Source organism: Drosophila takahashii, chromosome 2L (genome assembly GCF_030179915.1).
Source record: "Drosophila takahashii strain IR98-3 E-12201 chromosome 2L, DtakHiC1v2, whole genome shotgun sequence".
Classification (NCBI taxonomy): Eukaryota; Metazoa; Arthropoda; class Insecta; order Diptera; family Drosophilidae; genus Drosophila; species Drosophila takahashii.
Window position 1 is genome coordinate 5,575,395 of NC_091678.1, and position 18,649 is coordinate 5,594,043.

Sequence of the window (18,649 nt, forward strand, 5' to 3'; positions counted from 1 at the left end):
ATAAGCCAGACCCTCCTTCTCCCGCCTCAATATGCCAATAAAAGCTTGGTAATGATGCCCGGACTTCAGGTTTACGGCTTTGAACGGACACAACTCGCTCTCGCTAGCAAACAGCCAACGGAAATATTAATAAGCTTTGGCATTTGCAATGCTTATTTTTATTTATTCGCTTGCCTCTCGCATCTTCTGCGCTCGCATTTTTATTGAGCGAAAATGCAAAATGGTCGGAGTTGAAGTGTACAAAATGTAAAATGCGAAATGCAAAATGCACTTCAATAAACGCATAATGCGCTCCGCTGAACGCCAAAGGCACTGGAATAAAAGCACACCAGTGATGGCTTCTCTTTGCCAACTCGGTTATCGGACAACATAAGTAGGATAGCGATAGCATGCCGGCGGATGGTCAAGTTTTTATGGCTTTAAGCCCGGCTGAAATCGGAATCCTTTATGGTTTACCGGATTAATTAATCTCGACTTCCCCCCATCTACCTGAAATCTCTGCAGTTCGCATGAGCTGGCTATCGATTACGCGGCCAAAAGATGTTGGCCATTTTCCCCATTTCATTTTATTATACCCGTTACTCGTAGAGTAAAAGGGTATACTAGATTCGTGCAAAAGTATGTAACAGCTTGAAGGAAGCGTTTCCGACCCCATAAAGTATATATATTCTTGATCAGGGTCACTAGCCGAGTCGATCTAGCCATGTCCGTCTGTCCGTCTGTCCGTCTGTCCGTCTGTCTGTCTGTATGAACGCTGAGATCTCAGAAACTACAAAAGCTAGAAGGTTGAGATTTCCCACACATATTCTTTGGCTTCCTACGCAGCGCAAGTTTATTTTAGCCGAGCGCCACGCCCCCTCTAACGCCCACAATCGCCCACTAACGATTTTAAAATGGGTCCTGCGCCCACATCTTTAAAGATTTCCGAGAAGTATAAATGCAATTTTGTTGTGTATATTTATACCTATCGAAATGTAGAAGACATTTTTCAAATCGGACCATTCATTAAAAAGTTATACGATTTATAAATTGTCAACATATATCTATCTCCCTCGCACTCCCTTTAGCTGAGTTACGATTATTAGTCGGGACACCAACCTGACACAGCGTTCGCACTCCCTTTAGCGGAGTGACGGGTATTAGATAGTCGGGACACCAACCCGACTATAGCGTTCTCTCTTGTTTTATTTTATTTCACTTCATTTTATTTTATTAATTAGAAAGCAGAGTCGAGAACTGAAATGCAGCTGCCCCGATTTGGGGTAAATTTCATGAAATGCAACCCTCCAATTAGCTGAAAATGTTGGCTTGTTCTAAAGTCCAATCAATCAGTGTCGTGTTTGGATGCATTGTTTGACTGGCATAGCTGCCTTTGAGCTGGTTTAGAATTTTTAAAGCTGAATTGTATTTGGTATGCTCTAAGGAAGTTGTCAAAAAATTGTATGCAGACTGTTGAAATAGCTTAGTAAAATATAAAATTGGCTTGTTAATGCCAAACATATGGAACTACAACCATAAAACCTCTATAAATTTGCATAAAAAACTAAAAACTGATGTATTATTATGCATGGTTAATAGCCTTTAAAACACCGAACCAATTAGTGTTGCCAAAAAAGCAACATATTTACTTACATGCCACTTGCAACGTTGCATTCCTGGAACGGGCCACGCCAAACTCGTTTTTGGCCTCGCACCAATAAGTGCCCGCATCGCTCTCTCGACGTGAGTGGATAACCTGCGGGGGAAAAAGAGATTATTAGATACACGAGTTAAGAGATTTAAGTAGTTTCTCGGGTCGGCTTAGGCCGGGTCACGTGTCAGATCAAAAAGTCTCAAAATCGCTCATCCGAAATCAAATAAAAGTGAAACGTGCCATGCCCCATTGTGCCTCGCACTCTCTTTCTCTTTCTGCTCGTTGTTGTCCAGTCTGCGTATACGCAATTTAATTTAATTAAAAAATACATTGAAGCCCAAGGGGTAGCATCCTCCCCATGAGCATCTGAGTCTGTTGGGCCTTAATCACTTGGCCACTTCAATTTTAATTGGCAACAAACCGAATCTCGCTCTTGGATGGGGTTGACTTACCCCCAAAATAAAGAATAACAAATTGTTATGGACAATAATAAAAGTAAATTGCTGAACTTGAGCTCTGCCCCGAGGTTCAACTTGAAATATTATGCGAAATCATACGAGAGCATCCCTAGTCTCCCTTTTAGTTTTTAATGCATTTGTTTTTTTAATATTTAAATTTAAAATTTAACACAAATTCAAGACTCACTGAGCCATTAATAATTTGCGGAAAAATAATAACAAAAGCGGTGAAATTTGTTGCATTTAATGAAAATAACAGGAGCAAGAAGGAAAAAACGAGTAGGAATTTAATATAAACAGAGTCCGAGGAAATTGCAATGTCTGATGGCAGAGACAGACAGACGACACCCTTTCTTTATTCAGAGTTTGGGGCTTTCGAGGAGTCTCGTTAGCTGAAATTGCGCAATGTGCACGCACGAAATGATATAGGGGTTGCTTGGGGGTCGCAAGCCCCAACGAAACAACATCTTTTGTTTGTTCATCAGGTTGTTTTCCCTATCAACTAAAATGCAACCAGACGGAAGCCCATAAAATAATATGGGCAGGCCGAAAAAAAGGAAAGACGAACTGCTTATGCACAAATGTTGCGTTTCACATGAGACTGATGGCGTAGAACTGCACGGCCTGGGAACCCAAATAAAGGAACTCCACGCCCCCTTCGACAGCTGTAAAACCCATAATGATAGAGCCGATTCGGAATGAGTTGATTGGTTATGATGTGTACCTTGAGAAAGAATAATCCGCCGGCGGGCAGAATCATGCGATGCGAGCCCGTATCCGACTTCAGTTCGCGACCGTCCTTAAACCATTGAATGCTGGGTGTTGGATTGCCCTCGGCCTGGCAATTAAACGTAAATGGATCATTTTTTGGCACCGTCGTGTCCATGGGATGCTCGATGATGCGTGGATTTTCACCTGGAATGGAAGGAGAATGAAACGTTTTTTTTAATAATATTCCTCTTGTGTGCAAAGTAACCCTACGCCGAGTAGGCCACTCAAGTGGCGTGTTGTATTTCATTTCGAAAAGGAGCGGAAAAGGATCTCACATGTGGGAGATCATCTCTGGGGACTTCCCCTTCCCTTAGACGAATTTCCATCTTTGACGGCTAAACAAGTTTTGTCACTTAATGCAGCGGCAATTAAGAGGCCATTAAGGAGACTGCAGACTGAGAAATCCCGCCTGAAATTATGTTAAGCAGCAACGAAATTTCACTTGAGGCTGCCGCTCCTCTCAAATTCAATTAACTTCATGAAAATATTTGCCCGCCCACGGCTTCGCGCACAAAGGACCCAGGGAGCCCGAACGACTAAACATAAATTTGTGCATGTCGATGAGGATGAAACAAAGGACATCGCTAGATAAACTTTATTAAAAGCAGCAGAAAGTAACGATGGCCAGCGAGAGCAGTTGGAACCGAACGCAGAACGAACGAACTGTTGGGAAACAGAAATGTAATTACGAAAAGCGCTTAAAGGTGAAAAATGTGTATGTTTGCCAAACGCAGGGAATGGGGACAGAAAAGAGCGATGGAAATCCCCGGACTGAGGTGGAATGCCTTTGGTTAGTAACATCATTCAGCCGGAAATTAAGTTTTCCAGATTTATTGAAAGCGGATAGTAATGAGAGCTTGCAGCGCTGCAGAGGTACGGAAAAACCAGAGCAAACAGGAATGGAGATGGGCTAGTATCACTGTTTGAAAATGGGAAATAAATCACGGGATGTCGGAGGTCAGGGATTTTTCAAGGTAATGTGTGGGTAGATTAGTTACAACGAAATAAATTTAATAAAATATATCATGGCACCCGGAGAAATATTTTTAAAATATTTTTCAAGACCTCAGCTTTGCCAACTAATTTCTATTCTAATCCCAACCCTTCTCCTCTTTCATTAAGCCCCTCGAGAAGTAACAAGATCTGCTCGCCATTCGACACCCAAGGCGTGACCTTTGAACCCCTGGCAATGCCAATATGCAAATCGAATGGCATCGTGACACTGTTATCACCATGAGAAATCACTGAATCAGCATCCAGTGATTTCTATTTCAGCCCAGCAGCAGATGAACGATGACATTTGTCAAATGTGTTTCAGCAAAAAAAGGGGGAAAGAGACTTTGGGGGAAATGGAAGGACTGCACCTTGGACATTTGTCAATTGCCGTTGTACTTGGCTTTTGATGTTGCTGCTGTTGTTGTGATTGGCACCCGGACAGCAGCCTTTTGTTGTATTTTCCAAAGGGGAGGGATAAAGGGTGGTGAGCTTTGAGCCATTGTCTGATTTTGGCCATGTCCAAAAGGCATTGTGCCTGCCCCTTTTGTTTGCCTGAACTCTCATCGTCATGGCTACACGTCTGTGTGCTAATTTAAATGATGAAATATACTCAAATAGTTCTGTCATGCCAACGAGGCGCCACCTTATTAAAAAGCACCACAAAGTCTACATATTTTTTCAGTTCTTGCAACCAACACCTGCCACAACTTTCTTTGCCGACAAACAAAATATTTAATTAAGCAAAAATCTGCTGCTGCACCCAGAGAAATGTGGGACTATTTTTTAGGTAATGTATGACCTAAAAAATTTTCATAGACTAAAATTTCAGATTTAGGTAATGGGTTACCTTAAAATATTAGCATGTGGACTATGTTCCTACTTTTTAGGTAAAGCTAAAGAGATTTTTATAGGCCATCGTAACCTTAAAATTGGTCCATAAGACCTAAAATTTAGGAATAGTTTGAAGTCGATTATTACACACAATTTAATAAAAATATTGGTCCTTAATATTAATAAACAATTTATTCGGTTTTTTAAGTTTATTATTAAAAATTTTTATTAGACTTATCTTAAAGCTAGTGATATAAAAGTTTCAATATATAAACTCAATACCAACGTGGACTATTTTCCTACTTTTAAGGTAATAGTGCCCTATTCTAAAAATAGAATTCGCCTGTGCCCCTAGAAGCAGGCTTTGGTTTTGCCGCAGGGCCTTTAAGTAGTTCCGTAGACCAGAGGCTAGCATATTGGACTCTGGCGCAGAAGACCGGGGATCGATTCCCACCGAGGACAAAATAAAATGATTATTTTTTCAGAAAGATAAAATATTTACTTATCCGAATAAAACAATATAAGCAATTAAAATAAACAAATATGTTACTATCAATAGTAAAAATGTTAATTTTTTTTGAAAATACCTAATATTTAGGTAATTTTGACCTAAAAATCTAGTCCACTAGCCATTTTTTTAGGTAACGATTACCAGAAATAAATTCAAAACTGCGTAAAAAATATAGTCCACATGGACAACATTTAAGGTAATGCATGGCCTTGGCGCATTTTTCTGGCCATGTTTCCTAAAATTTTAGGTAATTAGGCCCCTTTTTAGTCCATTTTGTTTTCTGGGTGTGCTGAATAAATATTTCAGCATTTTTTTTGTTATCCCACCGAAAGCAAACGAAACCACACAGAAAAGCAAAACGAAAGGGAGACAGGACTTCGATAAGCTAGCCAGAGGAAAAGCTAAAAAGAAAGGAAATCAGGTAAAATGTGTAAACTTTCCTGCAAGAATTTTCCACACGCACCAACTCTGTGGCAGTTGTTAAATAAAGAGTTGAAGTTTTTCATAATAATATGTAAAAATGCAGAACTGAGAGAAAATGGCAGCAAAAAACTTTGACAGCAGTGGAGAACAATAAAACGTAGATGCACTGTGAATATATGAGTTAAATAATACCAAAAAATATTTGCTTTTAAAAACATAAAGATATAAGAGAAATTCATTTGAAAAAAATTAAAAATTTTTTATAAATATTTTAGGCACTTAAATCGGTAATTCAATCTGAAAAGCATGCTACAAGCATGCTTTGGTTTATAAATTTAAGTTTCTTTGTTACATTTAAATCCTTTCTTTATCTTTTCAACTTAATACAATTTGGAAAATCTGTGCAACCAAATTTCCTGAAATTTCTCCGTTTGTACCACACAATTACCCATTTCTCCTCAGCACTTAATTACGCTCATTTGGCATATATGCTCTTCATTTGTTGTGCAAGTGTGTCGGTGTATGTGGGTGAAAGTGTATGTAACTGTGCGTGTGTGGGTGGTATGGAAATTTATGCATGCATACACCGTGAGCAAAGAACTCCGCAGAGAAATGTAAAAGAAGTTTTGAGTAAATAAACAGTAACAGGAACAGAGGCAAAAAGTGCTGCCGGCGATGAAATCATGCAAGCATGCACCTAAGCAAACAATCGCGTTCACATTTCGGGGGCCAGAAAGAGACAGTCGCTTTGGTGGCGAAAGAGACGGAAAGAGGGAGCTGGGAAAGAGACGGCAGAACTCATAATGCGCCACTAACGTGTTGGGGAGTTTTGCGGGTTGCAGCAGCAGCAAACACCAACAATAATAACAGGAAATGCATTTCGTATAGTCGCTGTTAAGAAATCGCCTGGCTGCTGTCTGTTATCTTAGCTTACGTTGTTGTTCTCCCCGTTGTTGTTTTTGTTTGCTGCCGTTTTTGTCTGTTTGCCCAATATAAGCATAAAAGAAATTGTGTAGCCCGGGAGCAACATGAGAACATTAAGTGGGTATCACTCGACTGAGATTTACCTTGTGCATAGCTGTTGATTTCCCAAGACTGTTCTTATGAATCGTTGGGAAATTTAATATACCATTAGAGTATGATCTTATGAGACTGCATACCAAAAATCATGACCTTATCTTTAAAAATACATATATTATTCCATATTTTATGACTTCTAGAGTGTGTTGTATCTGAAAAAATGATGATTAAATCAAGAAGTTTCCAAAAACAATATCCCCTGAGACAGGGTACCAAAGACAAGAAGCATTCACAACTGCAACTACAACTTGATGCTGTTGCATTTCTGCTAATTTGCTGTTGCCCCGTTGTTTGACTTTGGGCCAGTAGGTGCTAAAAGAGACTCCAGTCTTCAGTCTCCAGTCTCCGGGGGTTCTCAAGCATCATGCCAATATGCATCATTATTAGCATGTCAACAACACAGCACATACACACACGATACACACGGTGACAACAAAAATCACAACTTTCCCAACTGACGGCAACATTAAACGTGTATACAAGCAGCTGCTCAAAATGCATATGCAAATAAGTTGGCCGGCTCCCCATCTTCACCCACAAGACAGACTTGTAATCAAACAACGAATAGCCGCAATTTAAGGGAGCCGAGGTGGCCGGCAAACAGGTGAAGTTGTTGGGAGCAGCCTGCCGGAAAACCATCATCAAAGCTACATATGTTCGGGTAATTGAAGATGCACATATTTGTACATATATATTTTTGAAAGTGCCTGCATTTAATGTGCCTTAACTTAAAGGAGCTTTCTGACTAAATCTGCTCTTGACAAGGCTACAATATCAGAATATGTGATCATGCATGTGATTAATGTCTTAGTAATTAGCTAGGGTTATCCAAGAAAAATATTTCCTGGGCATTGTATTTTCTAAATATTATTAATAATTATTTTCTTAATTAAAAGCTGCCACTTAAATGCTACAAATAAGTTTTCAGACTGCTTCATAAATATTCATATCCCAAAAATTGATGTTATGTTTAAAAGTCCATTATTGAAATTATTTAATTTTTTGCGTTTACTACAGCTTAACTTTCTTCATCCCTCGTCAGAAAGTAAAAGTTTTTTTCGCTGCTGGCCTCACAAATCACAGAATGTCAAACTGTGGCAGCTTGAGTACTGCTGCAACCATTTTCCTTTTTTGCGCTTGCCTCTTCTATTTTTCCCCCCATTTTTAAAAAATGGGGGAAAGCGACAGGTTGGAAAGTCCTTGATGTGAACTGTGACGTCAGGCGAGGAGGGTCTGTTAAAAAATTAACTGAGCTCCAGCTAGTCCTGTTCCTGTTTTAGTGCCATTTTGATTTTCGTTGTTCCCTTTTATTTGAACACCGAAAATAAATTCCATATTAAATACTTATCTAAATATTTAAAAATTTAAATCATTTTAATAACTTAAATTATGTAAATTGGAGCAGAAAAATCAAGAGTTTTGTGTATTAGCATTTTGTATAAATTTTATCTACCTTTTCAATACAATATTTTTCTCTCTGCTTTTCTTTCCCCAATACTGACTCCGTTTTTGTTATTGTTTTTGCATTGGCTCAACAACAAACTGAACAATAATTTATAAGCTTTTAGTGCAACGCGACTTCTCAGACAACAACAACATGAAGAGAGCAGCAGCAAAGTTTTTGATTTGCCGCCAGCTGATGGAGGTTGCTGTGCTGTGTTGTTGCTATTTCAACTTTCTGCTACCATTTATTTATTTATGCTGAAATGTTTAATTTTTAATGGGCATGCAACTCGCCCAGGCAACAAACTCGGAATGGGGTATCCTTTGCGCTGGGGTTTTCTGAGAGCTTGAGTAGTTCGTAAGCCTTTTGCACAACTTTTGCCACTTAAGCTTTTGTACAAGTAAATGGGGAATAAGAGTGGGTGTTTGTGTATTTCCGTATATGGGTATTTCAGATTTGTGTTTACTGACTGGTATTTTGAAAAGATGAAATGCGCTTATAATTTTGCCCTATCTTTTCTAAAAAAGTATTTAATTGAAAAGTTTAACAACAAAGTTTTACCTCAGAGATTATTTCTTTATCAAAATGATTTTATATGTCTATTTTTTACATATATTTAAAAATGATTCAATCTGAACCTTCAAAATTAGAGAATTTTTAAGTCAGATATTTTGTGTTGCTTCCAAAAGTCAATGTGTTTCAGGAAAATTTTAAACGCATTGTTTTTTGTTTTTATTTGTTTGCCTTTGTATTTGCGCGCCTTGCGTTTGCTTTTCTGCGTCTTCGCCTCCTGGTTATTGTTGTTTTTTGTTTGCATAGACGGTCGGGAGGGAAAACAGTAGGGGAAAATAAGACGAAGGGGATTCAGAGGAACAACAACATCCTCGAGCGGAAGCTGCCCGGTTGCCAATTATTTAAATGCTGGTATTTACCTACCAACACGGCGGATGTGGGCCAACTCAGAGGGAAATAAAAGTGAGAGAGTGCGGCGGGGTGGGAAAGCCGACTTCTGACTGCTGGCAGCATAAATCATTATCACATTTATGTAATATGCACAACGGGCCAAGAACATTCGGAGGAACGAGATTGGGGAAGAAATCCAGCACCGACAGGCAGGAGAGCAGCCAAATATTTGCCCAAAATGGAACCCGAGGGCAGCAATAAAAACCGCAATAAACCAACAGGGATTATGGACCATAATGTGAGGATTTTCAACAAGCTTCGGGAAACTCATACGGTACGATATCCTTTTCTCCCTACTCTTCGCCCCTTCGATGACTTTGGCTTTTATTGTTTTCGTTATTACAACGACAGCAAGAAAAAAACAGAAAATGCACAAGAAATCAAAAAATCAAATAAATTATTCAAAATGTTGTTTGGGCCAAACACGCATATTAATAGAAGAGGAACATATTGCTTTATCCTTAGCCCCAGATGAACCCTCCAGATCCTTTGCGTCCCTTGCCATCTGGAGTCAATCCCGTTGGGCGCAGCATTTGATTAGGCAAAACAAGAAACGAGAAACCGCAGGCGCCTCCCCTGCTGAGAGCTATAGAAATAAGAAGGCCACAGTGGGTCGAAAAAATTGTAAATATTTGTAAAGTTTCGGAAAAAATATTTGAAAAATATATTTTAATAATATTGCATTAAAAAAATAAAATTAAATGAATTATAAAAATTTAATTTGATTTAATACATGGTATTTAAAATGTATTAAAAAATTAATAAATAAACTTATTTTAGAAAACAGTATATATTTTCAGTTTTTCATTCAAAGTATGAGGAGATAATATTTTCAATAACTTTTTCTTGAAACTTCCACTATAACCACTGTTTTCTACAGCCATTTGTCTAGTCTGGAGCATTTTCATCTCGCATTTTCAATGTCAAATTTATGCCAGAGCACGCCAACTCGAGTCTGGCGGAGTCGCTAATGAGCCAAATCGCCCGAAGGTGCCAGGGAAAATGCTCCAGACCCAGACAGTCGGTCTTTCTGTCTGTTCCATCTTGGTTTTGGTCTTGGCTCTGCAGATTTTTTTTCGCACATTGTACGCATATTGTTAATTTGGCGCCACAGGGTACAAAATTCCCAGACCACCGACCCCTTTTCCCCGTTTTCGCTAGAACAACTTTTCCATTGTCTGAAGGGGTTTTCAGGGGGTTTTTTCCTCTCTGCTCCATTTTTGTGCGACTTTTGCGCTGTTAATTAAATTCGACATTCAAGTCTCATGTGAGTGGGTCGATGGGAAGGGGGAGGGAAACCACTTTCCGCCAAAGGGAATTTGGGATCCAAGTTTCCTCTCACTCACTTCGCTTATCAGCAAAATATGCATTTCTGCTAAAAAGAAGAAACCGCCACAAAAACGTCGCCAGTTCGCCTCGGCTCTTATCAATAATTTCATAAATGAAAAACACTGAAATCCTTTTAAAGGTTCCAACCAGCATATTTACAATCCAGTCCCCAGTCATAAATATATATGAGAGAGGTGCACGCAAAAAAGGGACTCATGTGTTGCTGGGAAAAAAGAGGGGACTATCAATGTCATATTTTTTACACAGCTTTTTTATCAACTCTTTTATAGTTTATATCTTTGTTTTCCATCTCGCCTTCCTTTTTCGGCTCCATTTGTGCGAAAATGGAAAAGGGTTTCTGTTTCTGAGTGGGCAACCGTTTGCTTTATTGAGAAATTGCATTGGCCAAGAGAACGTTCGGCCAACTAGTGATGTAACCGAAAAATATTTAACTCGAGCTTATCCGACACATAAAATCTTTTATGAAGTCAGCTAAGAGCTATGCTAATCCAAAATCTGCATTATAATGTGAGATCATTTGTCAAGAGATGAAGTGATAAAGATGATGTACGGTGAATACTGTGCATAATGAAGGTGAGAATGGAAGGAGATGGAGTTCAAGTTACTCTATGGATGGTTAAGACATTTTGATTTTGTTGAGAAGATCATAGAATATGAGAATTATTTATTTTTTAATTACAATAAATAATCCCGAATATACATTAAATATTTGTCTTGTTTTAATTACTTTCTGTATTTTATTTCCACATCTGTTTCAAAAAAAACTTTCATAACACATCGATAAGCGGATAAATTGCCACTCCCTTCATGTTTGTTACCCTCAAAAGTGTGTAGTCCAACCCCAAGAAAACTGCAAATCATCGCACCCTCGAAAAATTGAAAAATAATCCCATCAAGTCTGTCATTATCACCTGCCAAAAGTTCATTTCATATCGAAACCAATATGCTTAACGCCCAAAAATAGAGTATATGTATTGTGACAACTAAATAATAGATGAAACAAGAGAGAACGCTATAGTCGGGTGCCCCGACTATCAGATACCCGTTACTCAGCTAAAGGGAGTGCGAAAGAGATGGAGAAAAACTTTGATCCTTCGTAACTTTTTAACGAATGGTCCGATTTAAAAAATTTCTTCTACATTTCGATAGGTATTGATAAACACAATAAAACTGCATTTTTACTTTTCCAAAATATTGAAATTTTTAAAATCGTATATAAGCGATTGTGGGCGTTAGAGGGGGCGTGGCACCCTTTTGAAACAAACTTGCGCTGCGTAGGAACTCCTAGAATCTGCATGCAAAATGTCAATCTTCTAGCTTTTATAGTTTCCGAGATCTCAGCGTTCATACAGACAGACAGACAGACAGACAGACAGACAGACAGACAGACAGACAGACAGACAGACGGACAGACAGACGGACAGACGGACATGGCTAGATCGACTCGGCTAGTGATCCCGATCAAGAATATATATAGTTTATAGGGTCGGAAACGCTTCCTTCTACCTGTTACATACTTTTGCACGAATCTAATATACCCTTTTACTCTACGAGTAACGGGTATAAAAATGGCTGCGTGGAAAAAAGAGCTTTGAACCGAAATCCAATTAATCATTCAGCCTAATCTCTTAATTGTATTTTATTTAGATTTTAATTTGCTTATTTCATAAGCCGATTTGAACAATTTCACAGTTCGCATTGTGCGGTAAAGGAAACCCGAAACCGAGTTAAAATCCACTCGGATGATGTAAAAGCACCAAAGTTTATAATTTGTCAATTTTTCTTGTGGCTCCAAATTAATTACATTTGTCATGCCCATTGACATTTCGACAAGTTTTCTATTAATTATTTTTGATAGATGTTGGAACGGTTAAAAATACAACCCGAAAGCTCTAGGAAATGTGTCAATGGCTCGTCTGATTTATGACTGCGACACAGTTTCCAGCAGCCGAAATGCTCCACATTTAATATTGGAATTCCGTTTGTAGATCTCTCCAACAGATCGTTATGAATTTCGTTTCCTCGCTTTTTGCTTACCTAGAAAGAGAAAAAGGAAGGGAAATTTATTAGTGAATCATGCGGAGCATGGAGAATGAGGTAGCCCTAGTGATTTCGTGGAAAAAATCCAGTAGTAGCCACCGAAACTGAAAACCAGACTCAAACCAGGGCCATAAAACAATTGCACATAAACCCCGTTTATGGGACGGACTGTCGCATGTGCAGCATAAATTATGTTTTGTCGTTTTGACATCCCTGACAGATATGCATCTATGTTATAACCCCCGGATCCGTACGGCCAGCTGCCTGCCTTCCACAATCCAATACAATCCCATCCACATCCAATCCAACAAAGAGATCATTATCGAGCAGGGTAAGGGTCGCGACTTGGGACAGCACAAAAACAGAGGAAAAAAATGCTCACAGATGTCGTTTATTGAATATCGATTTACGCCGACTTCGTTAGAGAAAAACGCATGTTAAATGTAAATATGAATAAATGAGCTGAAAAACGGCAGCAGCAATAGCCGGCGGACTATGATCATAAATAAAGTCGGCGATCTGAGGCGAGGGTCCGACCTTCTTGAGTGCCCACTAATAAAAGCGGACTGGAGCTCTCAATGTCACATGTTGCATGTCCTGCAGCCAGTCGAAAGGAATCCATCGTCGGCAATCCAGGGCCACTCGAAGCGCGAAACTCAACACTGACCAAGGGGATTGGATTGGAAAAAGATGGTGGAGGGATGACAAACTGAATGGAGTCGAAGAGGAAATGCCCTTCAAATGGGTAGGTTAGTGAAATTCCTAATGGAGTGTGTATTGTGATTTCCAACTCAATGATTTTGGTAATACTTTCTGAACAAAAGGAATCACTTTCAAATATTTACAGAACCAATAAGCTAATGTTTTGATCAATGAAATATATGAACATACTTTCCACCATTGACTTTAAATGGTTCTCGATTAATGTTAAATAAAAATAATTACAGGATTTAATATAAGACCTCTTTAAAATTCTATAGTATAATATGCGATACCCTTTATTTAGGGTATCCATTTAGCGATGAAATAAAAAGAAAGAAAATAAACAGCCTCATCGGCCCTGGGCAAAGATTTCCAACTCGGATAAGCAAAGGCAGGACAACGGCGAGACTTGAACCAAAAAATGAGAAGAAAAAAATATATATAGCAGGAGAAGAAAGAAGGGTTGCCGTCTCTTGCGATGATTGATTTCATGCCAAAGTTGATTTCAATCAGCAATGTTTATGCAGTTTTTTGTAGCCCCTCGCCGCTTTTTTCTCTGTCGTGGACTGTCGTCTGTGGACTTTAGTCGCTTGGGGGTTGGCTTTTGACAAGAATTATGACACTAGCCATATTTGGAGGCCAGTCATTCCGGTGGAGTCGCCGGCGAAAAGGGCAGGGGGCGGGGCAACTGTCGTTTAATTGCCAAAAGCGCATAATTATAAGGCGAACCGAGGAGCGTTCACTGAACCTCCTTTTCAAACGGAGGCCCCAAGGGTCGTGAAAAGAGGAAATCAAAAAGCTAATAGGCTTTTTGGCACTGGTCCATTGTCCGAAAACTCGAGTACCAGCAGCTTAAGCGACACAAAATAACGAAAACGACAACGAAACAACGTTAATCAAGAGCCATGAAATCGCATCGAAAGAGAAAACAAGCGGGGAAGAAAACACCAGCGAATCAACAGATTCTAAGAGTTATTATGGCAGTCAAGAAAACAGACTTGATGATGATACAAATTGCTGTTATTAAGCGCGAGCGGAAGAAGATACAAAGTGGTGGGGCAGAAGCGAAGATACTTTTTAAATGAAATGAGATACTTTCAGGGGGCGAATATATTTCAGAGAGATTAAATAGTAGGTAGGGTATTACTAAAAATGATTGAATATGGAATATAGTAGCCAAAATAAATATTAAAAACTTTCCAACCAGTTGGTTAAGGGAAACCGAAAACTCTTCTACCCTTCGAGCTGCTTTTGGGGCGCAAAAAGCCATTAAAACGAACCCTTATTATCCTCAACTAATGTCCAGCCCCAGAGCCTTTGCCTTTCGCCCTCGGGCAAACTGATTTAAGCTTCTTTGGCACACACAACATTTAATAAGCGTTAAAAGTAAATGTCATTAGAGAGCAGCCAGAGTTGCCATCTTCTCCGTTTCCTTCTCCCTTGGCAGCATTCTGCGCTGACACTTGATGAGCTGTCATAACATTAGATCATGAAGGTCTACCACCGCCCACAACTGCCCATTTTTCCCACTCTAGTCCCTCATTAGTCTCGGGAGCAACTGTTTGCTCAGCTTATTATGATAAACATTAAGAGTCCGTCGTTGGACGGCCAAGACTTTAACGCACTTTAACTTGATTTTCCCCCCGAAAAAGAAAAGAAAACTGCTCTAATTGATTGATTGATGCGGGGCATTGGGTGATTGACTGGCCATATGCCAGAGTCAAAGGTGTCAAAGAAAGTTTTCGTTTTTCTTTTAAATAAACAGATGAAATATTTATTTGACTTGCTGAAATATTTCCAGCATTTTCGATATATTTTTGTTTAATTTTTCTGAGCAGCTGTCATCGCGCGCGGGAAATTCGATGCGCTTAATGAAAAGCGACACTTGTGGATTGGCTGGGAAATGCGCATGAGGGGGAAATTCTGCTCCCTGCCTGACTAATCAAAAAATTATGAGACGATTTGCTACAGAAAACTATCGGGTCTAATGAGTGGGCTAGAAAAATCTTCGAAGAATGAGAGCTTGATTAAGATGTGGGCCTCCATAAAGCCTAAGGAGCGTGAATGATTTGGGTAGGGAATGAGTAGTATATATCCCCCATATCTAAACTGCATCTTTAGCCTCTGTCGCTCTTTGATTGCCAGTTTGTGAGGCAGTTTTTTCCCTCTCACAAATGACTTCCGCCACAGACACAAATTATAATGTAAATCGATGCAACATGAACATGAAAATGTTGCCACACACAGGAGCAACAGCGACCACTGACAGGCGACAGCGGCAGCAAAGGGCAAAATGCTAATAAATGCAAACAAAAAAAGAAAATTCAGCGACTTGCAGCAGCAACAGCCACTCTAGACACAAAGCAGCAACATCGCCAAAGACAACGGCAACATGAGGCACAGAGACAACGACAACGTCATGTAACTTGTAACTTGTAACTGGGCATCAAATATGGCCAGTCGAAAGGGGGAAAAGAATGTTACTTGGGCGGCAATATATCATCAAAGTGGATATATCCAGTCGACGGATCATCAGGAGCCATCGAGCTAGAGGGAAAAAAGATACAACAGCACCAACATCAAATCAATGCAATTTCCATTTGTAAATGACCAAAATGAGCAGCAACAAACGAATGTTTGGTCTTGTTGTCAGGTTCTCTTGGCTGGGACCACCTGGAGGAGCCACTGATAGAGTTCTTAGAGGTCTACTCCCCCTGCCCCTGCTCTCCCCCCACCAACTTCTGACATTCCATTTTCGCTATAATTAATAAACACATGGCAAAACAATTTATCAGTTGCTGCTGGCGCCCGAGTCATGGCAAATCGATTAAGCAATCTCCGGCTATGGAACAAAAAAAAGAGGAAAATGAATTAAAAATTACACAAAAAAGAAGGCAGTAAAACTGCGACTCATGTGAGTGCAGAAATATGAAAAACGACGCCGACTCCGGTGATGCATGTTGCCAAAGGGCAGCAGCAACTTCGAGACTTGCCCCCCGGCAACTAGAAGGCAGAACAACCGGGAGACCAAGAAAACTTGTCTGCTCTTTCGGCAGATTTGTTTGCTTTTGCTTTTGCTTTACTTTGGCGGCAGTGGCAGTAGGAAGAAAAAAATTCAATTTAAAAATTATTGCTGCACTTTGCTTGTTGCTCGTTGGCTGTTGCTTGTTGCACGTTGCTGGTTGCTCGTTGCACGGCAGCAACATGTGCGCCTCCCCAAAAAGCATGTTGATTATTTTAAAAGGCAGCCACAGAGAGAAGTACAAGAAAAATGGCTTTGCGAGGAGCAACATAATTTGTTGCCAGCAACATGTCCAAACTTCCCTCGAATGGCAGCCTAAAAGTTTAATTTCGCATTTGGCATTTGGCTCATTTGCATTTTACTGTCAAATTAATCCAATTTAACACAAGAACCGCGGCACTGGGGGAATTTCAATCCATTTCAGAGGGCTACGCAAAATGCGGCCTGCCAAAACGAACAACATAACAAGAGAGAACGCTATAGTCGGGTGCCCCGAATATCAGATACCCGTTACTCAGCTAAAGGGAGTGCGAAAGAGATGGAGAAAAACTTTGATCCGCCGTAACTTTTTAACGAATGGTCCGATTTAAAAAATTTCTTCTACATTTCGATAGGTATTGATAAACACAATAAAACTGCATTTTTACTTTTCCAAAATATTGAAGTTTTTAAAATCGTATATAAGCGATTGTGGGCGTTAGAGGGGGCGTGGCACCCTTTTGAAACAAACTTGCGCTGCGTAGGAACTCCTAGAATCTGCATGCAAAATGTCAATCTTCTAGCTTTTATAGTTTCCGAGATCTCAGCGTTCATACAGACAGACAGACAGACAGACAGACAGACAGACAGACAGACAGACAGACAGACAGACGGACAGACAGACGGACAGACGGACATGGCTAGATCGACTCGGCTAGTGATCCCGATCAAGAATATATATAGTTTATAGGGTCGGAAACGCTTCCTTCTACCTGTTACATACTTTTGCACGAATCTAATATACCCTTTTACTCTACGAGTAACGGGTATAATTACCGTTAAGAATTGCGAGGAGCAACATCAGCAGCAGCAGCAACAATAAGAGACATGCCCCGGACAGGCAGCAGAACACAGAACGTTTTGGGCTCCTTAATTGCCATTGGGAGACTCCATTTGGCATGGCCAAGAAGTCCAAGGAGTCCAAAAGCCCGGGTTCCAGTCTCCAGCTGCCCAAGTGGCCGTGAGCACGATTCTGCAGACCGAACTCCGCGCATTAGCAATATGGGAAACGAATCGGGCTGGAGTTGCTCTTGACTTGACCACAGGTAAAACGCAGCAGCAGCAGCGGCAACAGCAACATTGCGGCATGTGCAACATGTTGCTGCCTGCTCCCTGTTGCACGTATCGATCGCATTCCGCGTTCCTAATTCGCTAGCATTTTACCAAAGCTTCTTTACCATATTCAGCTGGAAAGGGGCGAGGAGTAAGGGATAAGGAGGCTAAGGCAGCAGATAGCGCGACTTGACTTGACTTGACTGTCGCAAATCAGATACAAGAAAAGTGCTCGCCAAGGGGTGAGGAGTGAGGAGTCGGGGAACCAGGAGAGACAATGCTGGACCCTGTGTTTAGCATATGCAGATGGGTCCGGGTCTGGGCTTCAAGCTCCATCTAAACACTGAGAACAAAATATTCCCTGGGTTTAATAAAAACCAGAAAAGCTCCAAATTATCAAAACATTTCTAAAAAAAATGATCATTAAAAATATAATAATATCTGTGGTAATATTATGAATAGATCAAAATAATTATTATAATATTTTATTAAAGCTTACACTTATCCAGAATGTTATAAAAATCAAATGAATGATCAACTAGATGATCAGTGGATTATAAGTTTATAGTTTGCATGATTTTGGTAAAGATATTTCAGTTTACAGAAATTCTACATTAATCTGTTATTCCTCACATACAATTTCTTTTAACGATGCCTTATTCTAGTTACACTTTCCGCTCAGTGCATAATTTTGTTGTCTCTCCCCGGTTACGCACGCTGGATTTGCAGCTTAAAATATTTGCATACATTGACTCTCCAGCAGTCGCTTCTTTTTCTCTCTTTTTCCGCAGGTACGAAATATATTAAATTTAAAACGGACCTCGAAACGAAACGAAAATATGTTAAACGCGTGACTAATGTGAGAACGTTCCATGAGATACATTTGGTTCGTTAGCCTTGGCTCCCCGGTGCTGATCAATGATCGGCGACCGACAACGGGAACTGTGGAGCCAAAGTTGGCTAATTAGCTATGCAAACTATGAGATACACAACACGAGATACCATGTATCTCGAAAAATGCCTCGGGCTCATGCGTGCAATTCGCGGTCTTTTCTTTTTTTTCGGCTCAGCTTAGCTTAGCTAAGCGAAAGAAAGTTTAACTCGATTTACTTCC

General features: G+C 39.9%; 1 protein-coding gene across 1 annotated transcript in view; it reads right to left on the bottom strand.

Annotated features, from left to right (window-relative positions):
* robo2 (roundabout 2) overlaps positions 1-18,649 on the bottom strand; it is a 45,188-nt gene that overhangs the window by 15,828 nt on the left and 10,711 nt on the right. Inside the window, exons 2-3 of the mRNA XM_017150124.3 lie at positions 2,816-3,006; positions 1,633-1,735 (exon numbers count right to left, since the gene is read on the bottom strand). Coding sequence (XP_017005613.3) covers positions 1,633-1,735; positions 2,816-3,006 — 294 coding nt within the window. The remainder of the gene's footprint in view (positions 1-1,632; positions 1,736-2,815; positions 3,007-18,649) is intronic.